Below are 17,138 nucleotides of genomic sequence, written 5' to 3'. Positions count from 1 at the left end.
GAGCAATAATAAAAATAATGTTTGAAATGGAATAAACGATTTACGAATGAGTTAGCTTTAAAGAAGAAGAAAAAACTGACATGTACTTGAATAACTCCGATGCAACCTGCAGCAAAGAAATTACCTATATCACCTATAAAAATGTTAACATTTCGGCACGTGCCCTGTTGAGTTTTCTGACAACAATATTTTCAAACCACTTTAATTGGCGGCCATTTAAGTCAGTAACAACACCAAGGAGGGATTGTTTTCTCTACTTCCTCCAATTGTTGTCCAAATAAGCTTCTCTTGCAACGACTTAATCAGAATATTATCGTCAATACAAACAATTAAAGTGTAAACTGTTTAAAAAGTAAAAGTCCTTACTAAACCATGTAGTACAACTATGTCAAGAACATCCTAACACGGGCGTGACTTTCTAGCTGCAAGGCAAACCACCTAGTACACATGCATGCAACAAAGCACATATTCGGCTGTCAGCGGACACCGAGCACCAGACCACCGCAACCGTGGTGATGCGAGGTCAATTCCACAATATCGGACCCAATTACGGAAAGAGAAGAGGTACGGCCGGTGCAGCAGTGAAAGTAGCCCATTAATGTCATAAGCATTCAATTTTTCCGGTGTCACACTTGATTCGATGCGACCGTTGCCGCAGCTCTCTCTTTCCAATCCCTGCCAATAGCATAACAACCACTAATTACAGGGTAAGGATAGTCCCGGTGGCACCTCGAGTGACGCCGCTACTACTACCGGCACGGTGTTGGAGCCAGGAACCCGTAGTGGTCTATGCTCTTCATAGGGTAACGGGTGAGGCCCAATTACGTTGCACCATTATCGTGTGTTTACCCAGGCTGTAAAAATTGGGACAAGGTTTCACGAATCACGAAGAAATTACTACATCTAACTTGTTAGGTCGACACGAAGCTTTGATCAAGAATGTTGCTGGAACGATGTAGCTCGAATTTAACTAGCTGAAGGTCGCTTTGAGGTATTATATTCAGCAAAATCATCTAGAATCTAATTTAAATGAAAAAAAAAAACATGTTTTCACTTTTTGGCACCTGTCGGCACACTGGTGAAAACCCAAATGCGGTTTGATATAGCCTTTCCGTTTCCGATTCCAATCAGGTTTATCAACTAGGGTACAGTGCTTCTGGGGTTTAACAGAAAACTCCACAACGGAGGCACATTTCGCGGCGCCCATGGCCATTAGTACCCAACGACAACGTCGATAGAATATTGCAAGTTGGAGAAATGGAGCCCAATAGAGCGTGGGTGAGAAAACGGACGCAGACAGACAGTCGGGCGCCGTCGTTACCTGACTGGAAAGTGGAAATAAATAATAGCAGCGCGGTTCATTTGATTTGTCGTTTTGTATTATGTTACAGAGGGTGAGTTGAAAATCAGTAGCTCGCACTTTTCCTTCATTGTTCATTCGGTTTTAGACTGTCTTTATCTACTGGATATCGATCGTAAATTTGTGGAAAAGGCAAACCGAAAAATAACATCAAGCCATTATTCCACCGTCCACTATCAGTCAAGTCTGAATAACTCTCGTATTTATTCCAGCCTGTATTAACAATTCCTGCAATTTTAATCGCTTAATTTACACCCGTCATGCACTCCGCATTATCACAGAGCCAACCGCGTCAGTTAGTCAGCCAGTCAAGTTAGTCAAGCCAATATTTGTTCCATTTGTAACAAATTCTTGTTTGCGCTGCTGCTACACGGCCGTCCACAGTAGAGCAGAAGCGCATGACTGCCTGAGCTAGGCTGGGCCGGGCGGTGCACTAGGCCGAAGCGATACCGCAGCGATGGTGACTAACAATTATTAAAAGAGCTTCTTCGCTTTATCAGACATATTGTTTTACATCAACGCAAATAAATAAGGGTCACCCCTCCCTTCCCATCCGACGGCTTGTTGACTCAACAGCTTCCCGCCTTCTTCGATCGTTTTGTTGGGAAAACAGCACTTTATTTATCGAGCATTAGCAAAGTGCGATGAATGAGTAATAAAATTATTGTCATGCTGCATTCCAGGCGATTTGCGCATCGTCATTGAGACTAGGAATCAGCGTTGATATAATTGCAAACATTTTATACCATCATTGGAATCATCGGAATGGGTCTAGTTTGTTCCGAATTGATAGATCGAAACGCAAGGAAGGTTGAATTTACTCCGAAGTTATTTCTCACGAGCAGCTCTGCTAATTCCACAGCAGTTGAACGTGTCACGTTCTTTTTGGGCGAAAATTCTTCCCGTCCCACAAGCACCATCATCTATCATACATGGGTATGCTTCCGCGTTCATGACCTTTGCTGCGATTCGCTGATTGAGCACATGAAAAGGGATAAAAGATGGGAACAGGTTCCTCATATGTTGTACTTACCACACCGCCGCCAACCGAATGCAAAAGGATGGATTTGCCTTCCCGCAGCGAAATGAGATCGAAGATGAGAATATAGGCGATCAGGTAGTTCATTACGATGGCAGCCGCATCCTGGAATGTCATTTCATCCGGAATTTGATACACGTATTTGGTGGGTACTGCCACCAGCTCGGACCAGGCACGGAATTCTGGTAGCGCTACAACACGGTCGCCGACCTACAAATAAAAAACAAGAAAAAAAAGGACGAGAATTAGATTTAATGAAACTCTGGTTACAGTATTACAGTGACAGATACAAGGTTTTTGCGCACACCCTCGTCCAGATAAGCACATACGAATGATTATTTATAGTCTTTTACCTAACGCACCAACACAGACCAACAAGAAAAAAAATATGGCTATGAATTAGTCCTTATCAAATTACACGGAACACTCCGGATGAGTCCTAATTTATAAGCTCATGAAAAAGTTCTTATGTGAGAGGCTCTGTCGGGCGATTAGACGTGACAATATTGCATAACGAGGAGTGAAAGGAATCTTTAGATCCAGCCGCAGACGAATAAGAGGGAAGACTTTCGTCGGGTGTTTTCTACATCAGTAAGACGTGAACATTATCTAACTGAGTAGATTTTGGATTTATTACGGTGGAGGTGATGAAAAAAAATGTATATGCTATGTCTACAAAAAAACCTAAATTAATCCACCTAGCGGTCAGACTCAGCCTTTCTCATTCAAACTTATTATTTGTAAAAATAGATTTACATGAATGCTTAAATCCAATAAAGGGGTATATTCACTCTTTGGCTTCTAAAATATTGATGTTGTAATTAAAGTATAAAATATGAAATTTGACGTAATGTTAGTGTTTAAGAAATAGCGAAATAAAAGAAATGACTCTTAATTTCGAACAATTTAATCACGAGCGATACCGGGAACGTTCAGAAGTACGATACCACATTTAAATCATGTTGAGGCCATTTATACTGATCAAAGCAGGTACCGTGCTGGATCAAAACCCGTACAGTATCGAAATCCGTACACCTTGATGTTTTTTGTCAGTTTTAAGCATTATAAAAATGAATTTCCATTTCTATAATGCTTAAAACTAACGAAAAACATCAAGGTGTACGGATTTCGATACTGTACGGGTTTCGATCCAGCACGGTATAGTGTTGAATAGTCTTTGAATTTATTTTATTTCCAAAACTTTTGAACAGCATATCAAATTGTTATGAAGTTTGTTATTTGTAAGTTTGAGAGATGACTCGTTTGTAGGACACTAGTTATGTTCAAAAAAGTCTTGTATTACTTGAGATGATAGACTTTCATTGTTTTACAAATTAAAACATACCGGTTGCTTAAGTTCGATCACAATCAAATGAAAAGGGAACGTATAGGGCAGCCAAACTTTGAAACCACGTGTTCAATCATAATTCATCAGTTAACCCTTAACTAGCCCGTTCATCTGATATCAATATTGTTCATATCGCTTGTGTAGTTTCTAAGATAATGAAGTTTCGTGATTTTCACATTTCGATACATTACACATTTCGATACATTACAGAAGTTACAGTGCGATTACAGTAAAATTCAATAGGGTGTTATGAGGCAGCTAGACCTTTCATTTGATACTAATTCTATGGAAATCGGGTCAACCATCTCTGAGAAAAGTGAATGAGTCCAAGTAGTCTTCGGAATATGTTTGTTTTCATAGCTAGATTTCACATTTTTAAACATAACAGGCAAAGTAATAGTCCGATTGCAAAAAAATCAATAGGGTCTTATGGGGCAACAAGATGATACATAACCTTTAAACTAGAAATCAGATTACAATAAAATTCAATAGGTTATAGGGCAACTAGACCTTTCATTTGCAATTAATTTCATTGAAATCGGTCCAGCCATCTCTGAGAAAATCGAGAGAGATTGGGAGAGCGTTACACACACACATGCAGAAAATGCTCAGGTTGTCGAACTTAGCCGAGTGATATACGACATTCGGCCCTTTTGAGCACATTTATACCTTTATTTTTTGCAGTGATTGCTATACCTTTCTAGGAGAAAGGCAAAAAGTGAAATGATAGAAATGACTTTCAATTTCAACTTCAATCCCGAGCAAGGCCGCAAACATTGAAATGGTACAATATCAAATTTAAACGATGTTGAGGCCACATATTTTGATCGCAGCTGTAGTTTCAAACAGTCTGCGAGTTACGTTTCTTTTTATAACTTTCAAACCACATGTTTAAACATTATGTAATTCATTGTTTAAGGGTTTAAAAGCCCATTAATTTGAATTCAACTATGTTCATGGCTTCTGAGATATAAGAGCGATTTTTACATTCTGACGCAGCGCCAAAACTAAAAGTATAATCACAATGAAATTCAATAGCAACCTAAACGGACCCTTCATTTGACACCAAGGTAGAAAGAATCGGTCAGACCATTTCTGAGAAAAGTGAGTGCGAATAAAAGGTGCACATACACACGTACACCCCCCCACACAAACATACACCTATACATGCATACATGCAGAAAATGCTCGATTCGTCGAACTGAGTCAAGTAGTATATGACATTCGGCCATTTGGATCACTTTTCTACCTTTTAATTAGCCAGTGATCGTTAGGAGAAAGTCAATATGTTTACTTTCATTATGTGATTTCACATTTTTATAAACAACCGACAAAGTTACAATCCGATTGCAATGAAATTCAATAGCAACCTATGGGGCAACTAGACCTTTCATTTGACACTAATTTTGTGCAAATCGGTTCAGCCATCTCTGAGAAAAATGAGTGAGTTTAAACAACCTCAGGATAACTTTTCTTTACATAACTTTTGAACCATATGTTCAATCATAACGAAATTTAAAAGTTAAGGGTTCTGGAGACAGCCCGATTATTTGAAACCATTATTGAAATCGGTTGTGTAGTTTTTGAGATATTGATGTTTCGTGATTTTTACATTTTGATACATAATCTCTAAACTAAAAATCCGATTACAATGAAATTCAATAGCAACCTATGGCGCAATTAGACCTTTCTTTTGCAATTAATTTTATGAAAATCGGTCCAGCCATCTCTGAGAAAAGTGAGTGAGAAAAAAAAGTTGCACATACACACACACACACACATACACACATACACACATACATACATACATACAGAAAATGCTCAGTTCGTCGAAAGAGGTCGAGTGGTATATGACATTCGGCCATTGGGACCACTTTTATACCTTTGGTTTTCCCAGTGATTGCTATACCTTTCTAGGAGAAAGACAAAAAGGTCTTCGCTTCAGTTCTTTAAACTTTCTGATTGATTCGGTCGCAGATATTGCTAGAATTTAGGGAATGTTTTATGATTAAAGCAAACCAGAAGAAGTCGCTCAAATGTACATATCGAGTTGAAGTTACATAAGATGCAACAATTAATTTGTTTATATCGTTCAAGATAGCCTATAAAGTTATAAAAAATGGTAACCATTTTTTTAAATGATTTTTCCAAGCTATTCGAAAAGCGGAATAACGTTGTCGCTAAAACATCTGCCATGGCAATGCTGGATATCGAAAAGGCGTCCTACAATGTCTGGCATGATGGCTTGGTCTGTAAGCTGCAGTGATTTAACTTTCTAATTTTCCTGGTGAAAATTATCCATGAGCTACAACATTCCAGTTCCGTCTCAATAACACATGCTCTAGCCACTTTTAACATTGGTACCGGGGTTTCCCAGAGAAGTATTCTCGGTCCAATTTTCTTCAACATTTTGACATCAGACATCTCTGATCTACCCGATGGGTGATTCTGAAGAATAAGCTGGCTATCTTCAAACATATCTTCAGACCTGAAATTGAGTACGGTTGGGTAACCTGTGCACAAACGAACAAATTCAAACTACATAAAATCCAACACAAGATCCTCAGATTTATTTTGGACTGCCACTGACACTGAGCATGAAACGGCCGAAAACGATACCCCCGAAGTTAGGTTCAGGAGGTTTTTTAGTCGGACAGAGTGATCCCAACGATCTTCCCTATCAAATTTTGAATCCAACTTCCATCAAGTGAAATTGTATGAAACCAACCGTCGAGTCAACCGCGAGTAAAAGATTCAATTCTAATACTAACACTACCATCAGAGACCCCCTACCCCCCCAAATGTAAATTTTTGTATACAGTAGGTTTAATTAGGTTAACTTTGTTGTTGAAATTAATCAGTGGATGTTCACGAAAACGTATATATAAAATTTGAAGTAATTAGCAAGGAAATGATATACTAAACTAAAGAGGCACAGCAGTTCGCTAAATCACTTGAAATGTGAATCAAGTGTATTCAAACGTGAAGAACAGAAACTAAAAAAAAATTTATCATCTTTTGAACTGTCTGCATTGAATAACTGATTGACCCTTATTGGAAACCGGCTCGACCCGCAGCAGACAGTATGACTGAGCAGACGAGTCATTCGATCGCAGCTGTTCCACAGCAGACGGACCAACCGGCGGACCAAAGCACTGCATAGCATTGCTGAACACGTCCAGATGTAATTTTGTCCAGGTTTATCGCGTCAGTTATTCGGCCAGTTGCGTGTGTTATGATCGTTATGTCTTGTTCGCTTGATTGCAGTGTGTGCGGAGTGGGGAATAACAAGAAAACAAGAATTATCCCGTGCCATCGGTGAATGGCAATCCAAAATCAACGCTTCTGTTCAAGGTTATCAATCAATTAATAAAAAAAGAGAGTTGAAAGAGAATTATCACTGAAATTAAGCACTTCACGCCATTAAGTGGATTAACCCCTATCGAGTGTATTCCCAAACTTATAGCATTTTGCAAATTGCAACGACATAAGACAAGCTGTCGTAATTCTACGTTAACCGTAACGGCTGTGTTCTACAACCTCTTCAACTATTTTGTCTTTAAAATAAAAAAAAATTTAAATTAAAACTAAAATTCAGAAATGTTGGCATTTTGGGATTTTTAAATTATTTATTGATGTTTTTAGAATGTTCAGATTCTTCAAAGTTTATTATAAGAGTATTCTTGGCAGCTCCACAGGCATATTCTCAAATATTATTGGTATTTTTTGTCAAATTTTGATTCATTTTTCAGGTTTGTACACACTGTAAAAAATGTCAACTCTTGGAAGTTAAGCAAAACATACATTAATTGTGAATGTTGTTTGAAGTGGGGTTTTCTGATGGATTTGTTCCTGTATGGACTCATCACTGCGACCAGAAACATTGATCTTTAGTGATATCGCCCGGGTGTTTGCTGTATTCCGCACTTCTATTATTATCAACGTCACATCAATCACATTGAGAGTAAGTGACATGATTATTAAAATTCGTGCTTGTGAGTATGACCTTCCTTTTTATGCTTACTTTTCTGAGCCTCGCTACGTTCGGCTAATATTATCCGCTAATTGCAATTGTTTGGAGAGGATTCAACTGAATGCCCCCCTGGCCCATTTTATTGTGAGAGGGATTTATTTTTGTCAAGAGGTATTTGTCGAGGTATTGTAGAATTCAACGTGAAGGAAGGGAGCCTGAGAATAAACGCATGCTTAAAGTCCGTTAACATCAAATGGCTAAGATTCGAGCCCACGACCACCCGCTTGTCAAAGCGGACTCTGAAACCTTACGGCTACGAAACTCTCTCATGGATACAAGTATAATAATGTAATCGTATCTAGTATCAGTAGTGATTCGTTCGTAAAATAATTTGAGACTTGAGCCTTCCTACGCGAACCTCATGCTTCGCTTGCTATCCCATCGTATGAAAAATCATCACATTCATTCCAGACGAACCGAATCGCCAACGAATTGTTCGGTTTTGAAGCATTCTCTAAAGAATAGTTGTTGAGCAGTTTCAAGCATGAAGAAAAAATAACCCTAAGTCGTTACTTGTGCGCTTTCTTCCTTCCCATGATAAGATTATTTACCTAACGCAATTTGCGACGAGTGTCTCTTATAAGGTCGATACACTAAAACCGCTTTTGACGTAGAACACGTAGAATTAATAGGGTGCCCATTCCGAAATATCGAAAATAGACTAAAGCGGCAGAATGAAAGATTTCAAATGCTTACAACTTTGACCACTGAACGAATTTTAGTCATATAAAACTCGCCTGCTTTGGTCATCCAATCACTGTAGCAAAATGATGATTTACTGGAAATTGGATTGACCAGTAGTGAGCAGAGTTTATCTGGTTTTTGCTGCAACACACACTCGTTTGATTGCAGCATTCCGTAGTTTTTTTAGTTCAAAATTATTCAATTCAAATAATTATTATTTTCCTGCTACTCGCTAGAACGTTGCTAATAATGGTAAAAACTTTAAAATCTCACTTTTCTTCTTAGTGTCCATTTTTTGACCACAGACAGACCAAAAGCAACGATCGAAAATATTACAATTTCTCCACTATTTCCTCGTCTTTATCTTTGTACTGTGTTCATATTCTCTTTATATTGTGACACACTTTTTAAACTTATTTATCAAACGGTTCTTCCGAGTTGTGTAGTTGCTTCAATCTAGCTGATTAATTTGTATTACACAGACTAACCGAATCAATAATAACAACAAACAAATTTCAACCATAATTCAAACTAGCTCTATAGTTAAAATATAATCACAATTAGTAAAAAGACACTTTTTGCGTCAATTTTAAATCGCTTGAAATAAATATAGAGCTCCATATATAGAAATTTGCAAGATAAGAAATTTCAGCATTGCTTCAGGGAAGTGTTTGTGGCCTTGAGAAAGGCCAATTGTACTTTGTACTTGGCAGGCAGGATGTGCTTATTGACGGTTGCATAGTTGACGGAAAAGTAATGCACTTCGCGCGTAACGTTAGTCTTTATACCTAATAAACAACGCGCAACGCAGCCCAACTTTTTTCCATAATACTGTGTGCGTGGCCCCGCCTATTTGTCGCGTGAGTTCTCTTAATAGATATTCAAGCCAATCGCACGGGGTTATTTCATTACATCATCATTCATTCGTCTACTGGTATTCGTGCGATTCAGGTGTATATTTTAAAATTAGTCCTAGGTCACATTTATTCTTCGTGTTCCTCTTGATTACTTTCCTACCACGTGGGTGCGCATTAGGGTGTCCCAAAAAAATCGATGTTGAAAAAGTCTCAGGTGCTCAGCCCTAAATTGAAAGATAATGTTATTTATAGCATTTTTGTAGAACATTTCGACTTTTTTAAAAATCGTTTTCAGGTTTCCCAAACGTGATTTATGAAAAAATCACTTTTTCAAGCTACAAACCCACTCTTTTGCACTTTTTTCAAATCTGTTCGATTCCTACATTTTTCCACACATTTTTTTATTTTTGTGGGGTTGTTTTTGAATATTTTGCATGGTTTGGTTCAGCATCACATTCAATTATTTGACTCACAGAACCCATTGAACATCACAAAAAAGTGAATTTTTCTCATAATTTTTAGATAAAACCCTTCAAAACAAACATAAAAAATTTTTTTGATCAAGAACTGATATTTTTACTGCTAAGCGGGATTCAAGACGAAAATTTACATGAGAAAAGATTCTTGATATCTTATCGGGGGACTGAGATATTGACGATTTAACGTGTGATGGAGAACTATGCATTTTGTCAAAAATGCTACTAAAGCTCAATATCTCCATTGCACAGTGTTTTATTTTGCCGTTTGTGCGTATAATTTCCAAAATATTGACTCAAATGTTGATTATAGCCATAAGGTATATTCAAAGAAGTTTCAGGATCAAAAATGCATCTTTTGATGTAGAAAGATGGGTGATCAATCCACCAATGAGTGAGATAAAAAATTTACTTTTTAATCAGAATAAAATAGACGCAAGGTGTCTTGAACAAAGTTTTAAGTTATATTAAAACAAGAAACTTTACCGAAGACATCGTGTCTCTATCTCTTATATATTACGAGCAACATTGAGTTTTCTATTAGAAGGCACTAAAAATCACAATATCCGTTCTAACTTTTTTCGCAAATTTTTCCGAAGTTTTGAACCTTCTACTAAGTTATCAGCCATCTAAAAATGCATTTGTTTTCTGAACATTGTTATTTTCTATCTCTCAAAATAAAACAGTTATTTAAGATATTTGTTAAAATGCATAGTTTTTCATCATATATAAAAATGCCAATATCACAGCTCCCCGATAAGATATCAAGTATCTTTTTTCATGTAAATTTTCGTCGTAAATCCCACTGTACGATGAAAATTTCAGTTCTTGATCAAAATTTTTTTTATTTGTGTTTTGAAAGGTTTTATCTAAAAATTATTAGGAAGATTAATTTTTCTGTGTATTTAATGGGCTCTCGGAGTCAAAAAACTAAATGCAATGTTGAACTGAACCATACAAAACATTCAAAAACAACCCCACAAAAACAAAAAAATATATGGAAAAATGTAGGAATCGAACAGAATTGAAAAAAGTGCAAAAGAGTGGGTTTGTAGCTTGAAAAAGTCATTTTTCATAAATCACGTTTGGGCAACCTAAAAACGATTTTTCAGAAAGTCGAATCGTTTTACAAAAATGCTATAAATAACTTTATCTTTCAATTTAGGGCTGAGCCCCTTGACTTTTTCAACATCGATTTTTTGGGACACCCTAGTGCGCATAGGAGTTGGTATAGGAGTACCTATTGATCTGACGGCTGCAATGTACCTAACTGCGGAAGTTTTGGAATTGGTGGGGAACGCTGCTAGAGATAATAGACCGAGAATTAGCCTACAAGTGGCAATTCGCAATGACGAGAAAGTGAACGAGCTTCTATCTAGCGTCAATAATCGCCTAGGGAAATATTCTTCCGAAGCTGTTCTGCCTTCGAAGAAAACAAGAAAAAATGCATTATTCCCAGCTTCGTAGAAAACTAACCGAACCGTCCTTTTAGAGACGATCACTTGCTTTCAATTGAAGCAGTTAGTGAGCCGAAATCCGTCCAATAGCTGCTTTAAAAACTAGAAAATCAAAAATATTTTTTGCTTGGAAGTGTGCGTATTCTACGTCAGTTATGCGGTCGTGTCTTAGATACTGCCTTTTACTATTTATGCAGGAGATGCGTAGCACGTAACGAGTCCGCGAGAAAACGTTGATTTGTAAAAAGTTTTTAATCGTATCTGCTGCTAAATACTTTTGAAAAAGATTCAAGAGCAGTGTTATTTTCGCCTGTGAGTCAAGACAAGAATCAGAGAAAAAAATTAAAAAAAATTTATTCGGATCAGTGTTGCAATATTTCGACACTGCAAAATGAATATGACACAACAGCAGTTTTTCTCCCACTCTCTTCAACCTGATATTGAGTGTCACACAAGACAATTATCAGTGTAAATGTCAGTGGAATAAATTATACATCTTGTTTAACATCGAAATTATTTGATCTGAGCCAATCCATTGCATGAAGTCGATGAAATAGGTAAACTTCTTCATCCTCCACCGCGTAAAAATCGCTAAAGTAATATAGTGTGTGCGAAATCATACTAATGCTGCCAGTCAGCATTATCATGACTGAAGGTATTTTACTCGTATTGAAACTGATATTCGCAGTTTTCAGTTTCAACTAAAGGTCGATTATCTACTGACTGTGAAAATTTGCAACCCTGATTCAGATACAGGAAACTCAACCGACACGCTGAACTAAACTAAACTAAACTGGAAACATTACAACACATAATGCGTAAAAATCGACCTTTCTGAAAAATCCACGTGAACATAAACCGTGCAAAATACGACTTCATTGTTTTGTCCTTAGCTTCTTTAAGAAAATTTTGGGAAGAATCGACCAATTTGCAGTTTCAAGAAGACTTTTTGACTGTGTTCCGATGTCTTTTTGAACAATTCAGTATGCGTTTTCCCTCAATCTTTATTTCTAATATTCCCCAATTTTTGAATACTCAGTAATGAAATTTCAATCGTTTTGGTGTCTTATTCACCAGTTGTACACCGGGTAATTATTTTTATATGAGGTCATCAATGCGACTAGAAACCCCGTTCTTTCTGCCAATATCGCGCCATAACTACATTTCTCTGGTCAGCTTCATTTTAAAAGGGACTCCTTATTTTGTCAATAAGAAAGTCAGCAAGGGTAATGTAGAATGCAGTGTGAAGTAAGGGTATGTAGATATAAAATCGTCAAGTGCTTTATGAGTAAACATTTTCACATTGAATTGGACAAACAGACAACAAAAATGATTTGAAGAAATATTTTTGATTTAATAAATTATTTTAAAACCATGTTAAATGTTGGTTTGGAATGGGCAAATTAGAAGACAAAGTATGTAGTAGCTTAGCTGCAGATACGGTCTTGCTTAATTGATAGCTTTATCGTGGTCACGAAACAAAGAAAGATCATCTACTCACTTAACTATGACCAATCGTTTACAATTTGAAACCGCCAAACGTAGCTATCAGACATAATTGACTTTTTATCTCCAATATTTGCATCACCCCGCATCGTTATTACCTCTCGAATGCTTACCTTGAATCCTTCAACTTCCTCGCCGACGGCTTCGATCTCTCCGGCGCACTCGAACCCAAGGATGGTGGGTGTTTTTGGTGGCGAATCGATTGCACCAAGGCGCACCATCAAGTCCTGGAAGTTGAGACCGCTGTGAATGAAACAAGACGGAGAAGGAAAAAAAATTATTGAAGACGAGCGTTTGGATAGTTGTTATGCGGTACATGCATGCAGTGTGGGTTCGTGACAAGCGCGCTCGTTTAGCTTTGAGTGTCATTGCGAGAGGAAAATTTAAATGTTTAAATGCAACATACAATAACTGAAATGTGTTTGCTTTTGGTGCCAGTGATGGCCTTACCTTGTCGTTCTGACACCGAGCTGAGGACCCGAATGGAACCGGAGTCGACAAGAGCATCCCCGGTTCTACTTCCCCAATGTGACAGAAAGCATATGGTAAATGGTTTCCAATTTATATTCCACACATAATTAAGAAAATTTCTCCACTTTTAGGAAACTGGGAAGTCGACCCGCTGCGCGGTGAGGGATGGCCTTTGAAGCAGTTCAACATTCGCTTCCAGACGTGTACCACCAGCCACAACAGACACAGACGGCGGACAGACAGATAGACGGAACGTGATGCCACCGTCGCGAAAAGGGGACTGAAGCGGAGGGGATTCAAACTAACAGGGAAGGAAAAACTTTTCAACAAGGCACATGCACTTGACAACGAAACGAAAGCGTCCAGAAGAGCAGCAGCAGCAGCATCGCGCGACAAATCTCGCTTTCTGGGAAAATTTCATGCAGTTTGCAGCTGATGAAAACTCCCGCCCCGAAGTGCTGCCAATCTGAGTGAACTTCCGCAGAAGGATGCTTGTTGCACATTTCAACAAATCGAGCACGGAATAGTGTTCAAGTTGGAAGTTTCATTGATGGCATTTTTTACAATTGTAATGAAGTTTAAAGCAGTCAATAAGCCGAACAATTAGTATAAAAAGAGACGAGTTTTGTAGTGCCGAGCGATTCTGGCGAGATTTTCTGGAGTGAAAAATTGTTAGTCTTGTTAATTAATCACTCAACAAGGTTTCGTCGAAGCTACCAGCAATTAGAGATGTGTTTTTGGGAGTGATATATTTTCGATAAATAACATAAAAACGAAAAAGTAATTTAAACCGCAATGGTCTTCTTGCAGGAACACTTCCGACAGGCACATTTTACTGCACTGTCAATTGCACATGCAATGATATATAAAGTCCGCTCCCTCACACACATGCAGCTTTCAAGAAGGTTGACATGTACACAGTACATGTTTTCAAATTGTTTTGAGTCGAAGTCATACTGCACAACATTCTACCGCCTGGGAGAGATGAATGGATGAACTATGTTTTTCACTTTTTCTCCGTTACGTACTTCCCCATCATCGCGGTGCCAGAAGAAACCACAGTAGCAGATCAGCCTGCCAGCAGGCAGAAGTGCATACTCGAGGAGAAAACGAGAAAGGAAATGACCTCATCACTGTCAAGAGCAAGTCCACAAACTGAGTTCGGCACTGCAGCGCACTACGGGGGCATGACTTACTCCGCGTGTTGATCCAAAATAATCTAAACTGTTTTCAAATTAGTCAGGTTTTATGGGCCTATAATGATCGGTTTTATGGGACTTTGATTAACTGTTTAGAGCGGTGCCGCGGAGAGGGGAAAATTCCGGCGAGCTAAATTTAGGATAATTTACTAGTATTGTTTGAAACAGCAGATCGAATTATTGATGCTGCAGCGAAAACGCCACTTCTGGTGTAGTAGGAGTGTTTTGATAACATTTCAAAATTCTGTCTACGTACTGTTGTTAAAATTGAAATGCGCCCGCACAATGTATGTTATTATTTGATTAGAAATTCTCAGAAAATTAGATGCATTCGATGATGAAATCAAATATAAATATTAAAGAATCATTCAAAAAACAGCATCAGAGAGACATGCTGTGTTGGAAAATTTTCTAAAAGTCATCAGAGAACAACAGTCAGGCGCTTAAAATCTCCCAACATTTAGCAAACGGAGAAGAAAACAGCGTAATTCAATTTTCGGACTTAAAACTTAATAAAATATAACAAATACATAAAAAGTACCAAAATAAACAAGAAAACGCATTGAAACATGCAATTCTTTCCATACATATTCAGAAAAACTAAAATGTGTTTCAAACATCTCTAATCTTCACAAGTACATCGCACATTGCTGTGAAAATTAATCTATCTAAAAAATTCTTATTTGTTTCTTTGAAAGTAATAACGAAAAGTTCTCCTTTTTGTAACAAATTTATCATCTCACCTCAGGTCAAGTAGCAGCACATACTGTCGTATACAGGTCAGATTCGATTATACAGGGTGTTAGGGAGCTAACTTAAAATCCTTCAAGGGGTGATAGAGGACCCTATTTGATGAAAAAACCCTTCTATGCATATTTCTAAAATTTAACTACTGCGGAGTTATTCACTTTTTTCAGTTTTCGGTTATGTTTGTCTCTAACAAAGTCTAGCAAAAGAAGTATGAAATCTAGCTCAATTCAGTTAATTTCGTAGGAAAGCTGAGAAAATGTCGTGATCAATAGTGTCCCGAAAACGTCGAATTCGAGAGAATAAGAACACTAAAAGAAGGCGCAACTTATTGCTTTTTTACGCAGGTTTTCATCGTTCCTAGTCTCCACGATCTCCAATTCATCAGGTTTAGGTGTTTTAGTTGGTTCGTCACACCAGGTTTGTGTGGCAGAGCCTGAGAATAAACTCATACTTAAAGTCCTTTTGCCAACGAATGGTTTGGTTCTGCTAAGACTCGAACCCATCATCACTCGCTCGTCAAAGCAGACTCTGTAACCTTGCGGCTACGAAGCTCTACATGAGGCAGTTTAAAAGTGATCCTTTTGTTGCTTCCAGAATTGTACTTCATGCATCAGAAGTGACATTCAAAAGTAGTGTCAAGTGGTGAGAAACAAGGGTCATATGGAGCTTCAAAAACTCTCATTTGAAGGCTTGCATGAAAACTTGATTGCATGACTGATAGAACAAGCAGTGCTGCTGTTTCCATCGTAAACGATATCCATTGTTTTTTTCTTTTTTTACTTTTGTTTTTCAATTGACTGTTAGAAATATTGTTAGTTTATTTTTTTTATTGTTGCGATTGCCAATTTAAATATATTTTTAGATTGTCATTTTTGATTTGACCGAAACTTTGCACAGTTGTTCTTATGGGCTAAGGATACCATTTAAGTTGTTGGGATTGTTTATTTGAATCACGACTAATTAGGGAAAAGGGTATTTGATAAAAATATTTTCAGAGCCAGAGCGGTTTGTTTGATAGGTGTAACGAAAAGGTTGTAGATAACAATTTTTTCTTTCTAAAAAAGTATACACCGTGAAAAAAAATTTTTTTAACAAAAAAAACAAACTCAAACTATTTATCTTAAAAAGCTTTTTTTAGGTAAAAATGTTTTTGTTTTACCGAAACTACAAAAAACTTCCTTCGTTCTGGCAGCAATCAATTGGAAAATCATCTATGCATCGACCCAAATACAAAAAAATATACAGACCTCGTTCGATTTTGGCACGTTTCGTTTTTGGCATGGTTCAATTTTGACAACAAAAAAACTTTGGACGTGATGCCACCAGCAATCTTTCAAGCGTGGAATTTAATTCTCGCTTCAATCCGGTAGACATTGGACAACACTGTTCAGATTGGTTATATAATTGGCTATTGAATTTTCTCTTCAGTCCGGTAGGCATCATAAAAAATTTAAATTTGGACGTGTTGCCAAAATCGAACATGGCCTGTAATTTGATTATTCGTATTATTAAAAATTGTCAAGCCTTGTTGATTGCAGATTTCGACCTCGAATTGGTCACTCAGTGCTTGCTTTTCCTAGCACGGTCGACAGAACTATATACCTAGTAAACCGGAAATATACTGAAGTCGCTTTTTACGCGGGGGATACATGCCGCGTAAAAAAAACCGCGTAAAAAACCGCGTAAATTCCAAAATCCGCGTAAAAAAACGCGAAAATTCCAAAATCCGCTTAAAAAACGCGTAAATTCCGGAATCCGCGTAAAAAAAACCCGCGTTAATTCTGTAATCCGAGTGAAGAGAAACCGAACTCGGCACAAAAAAATACCGCGTAAATTCCGGAATCCGAGTAAAAAAACCACGTAAATTCCGAAGTCCGCGTAAAAAAATCGCGTAAATTCCCGAATCCGTGTAAAAAACCGCGTAGAAAGCGACCTTAGTGTATACTGTTTGGGCTATA

The 17,138-nt window shown here is 37.7% G+C and overlaps 1 protein-coding gene across 4 annotated transcripts in view; it reads right to left on the bottom strand.

Annotated features, from left to right (window-relative positions):
- LOC129725644 (synaptic vesicle membrane protein VAT-1 homolog-like) overlaps positions 1 to 17,138 on the bottom strand; it is a 96,866-nt gene that overhangs the window by 16,898 nt on the left and 62,830 nt on the right. For all 4 annotated transcript variants that reach the window (XM_055681691.1, XM_055681692.1, XM_055681693.1 and 1 more), the window contains exons 4-5: positions 12,874 to 13,003; positions 2,394 to 2,609 (exon numbers count right to left, since the gene is read on the bottom strand). In XM_055681691.1, coding sequence (XP_055537666.1) covers positions 2,394 to 2,609; positions 12,874 to 13,003 — 346 coding nt within the window. The remainder of the gene's footprint in view (positions 1 to 2,393; positions 2,610 to 12,873; positions 13,004 to 17,138) is intronic.

The sequence above is a fragment of the Wyeomyia smithii genome, chromosome 2 (assembly GCF_029784165.1).
Source record: "Wyeomyia smithii strain HCP4-BCI-WySm-NY-G18 chromosome 2, ASM2978416v1, whole genome shotgun sequence".
Taxonomy (NCBI): Eukaryota; Metazoa; Arthropoda; class Insecta; order Diptera; family Culicidae; genus Wyeomyia; species Wyeomyia smithii.
Note: the sequence above shows the minus strand (reverse complement) of the source record. Positions and strands in the feature narration are given on the sequence as shown.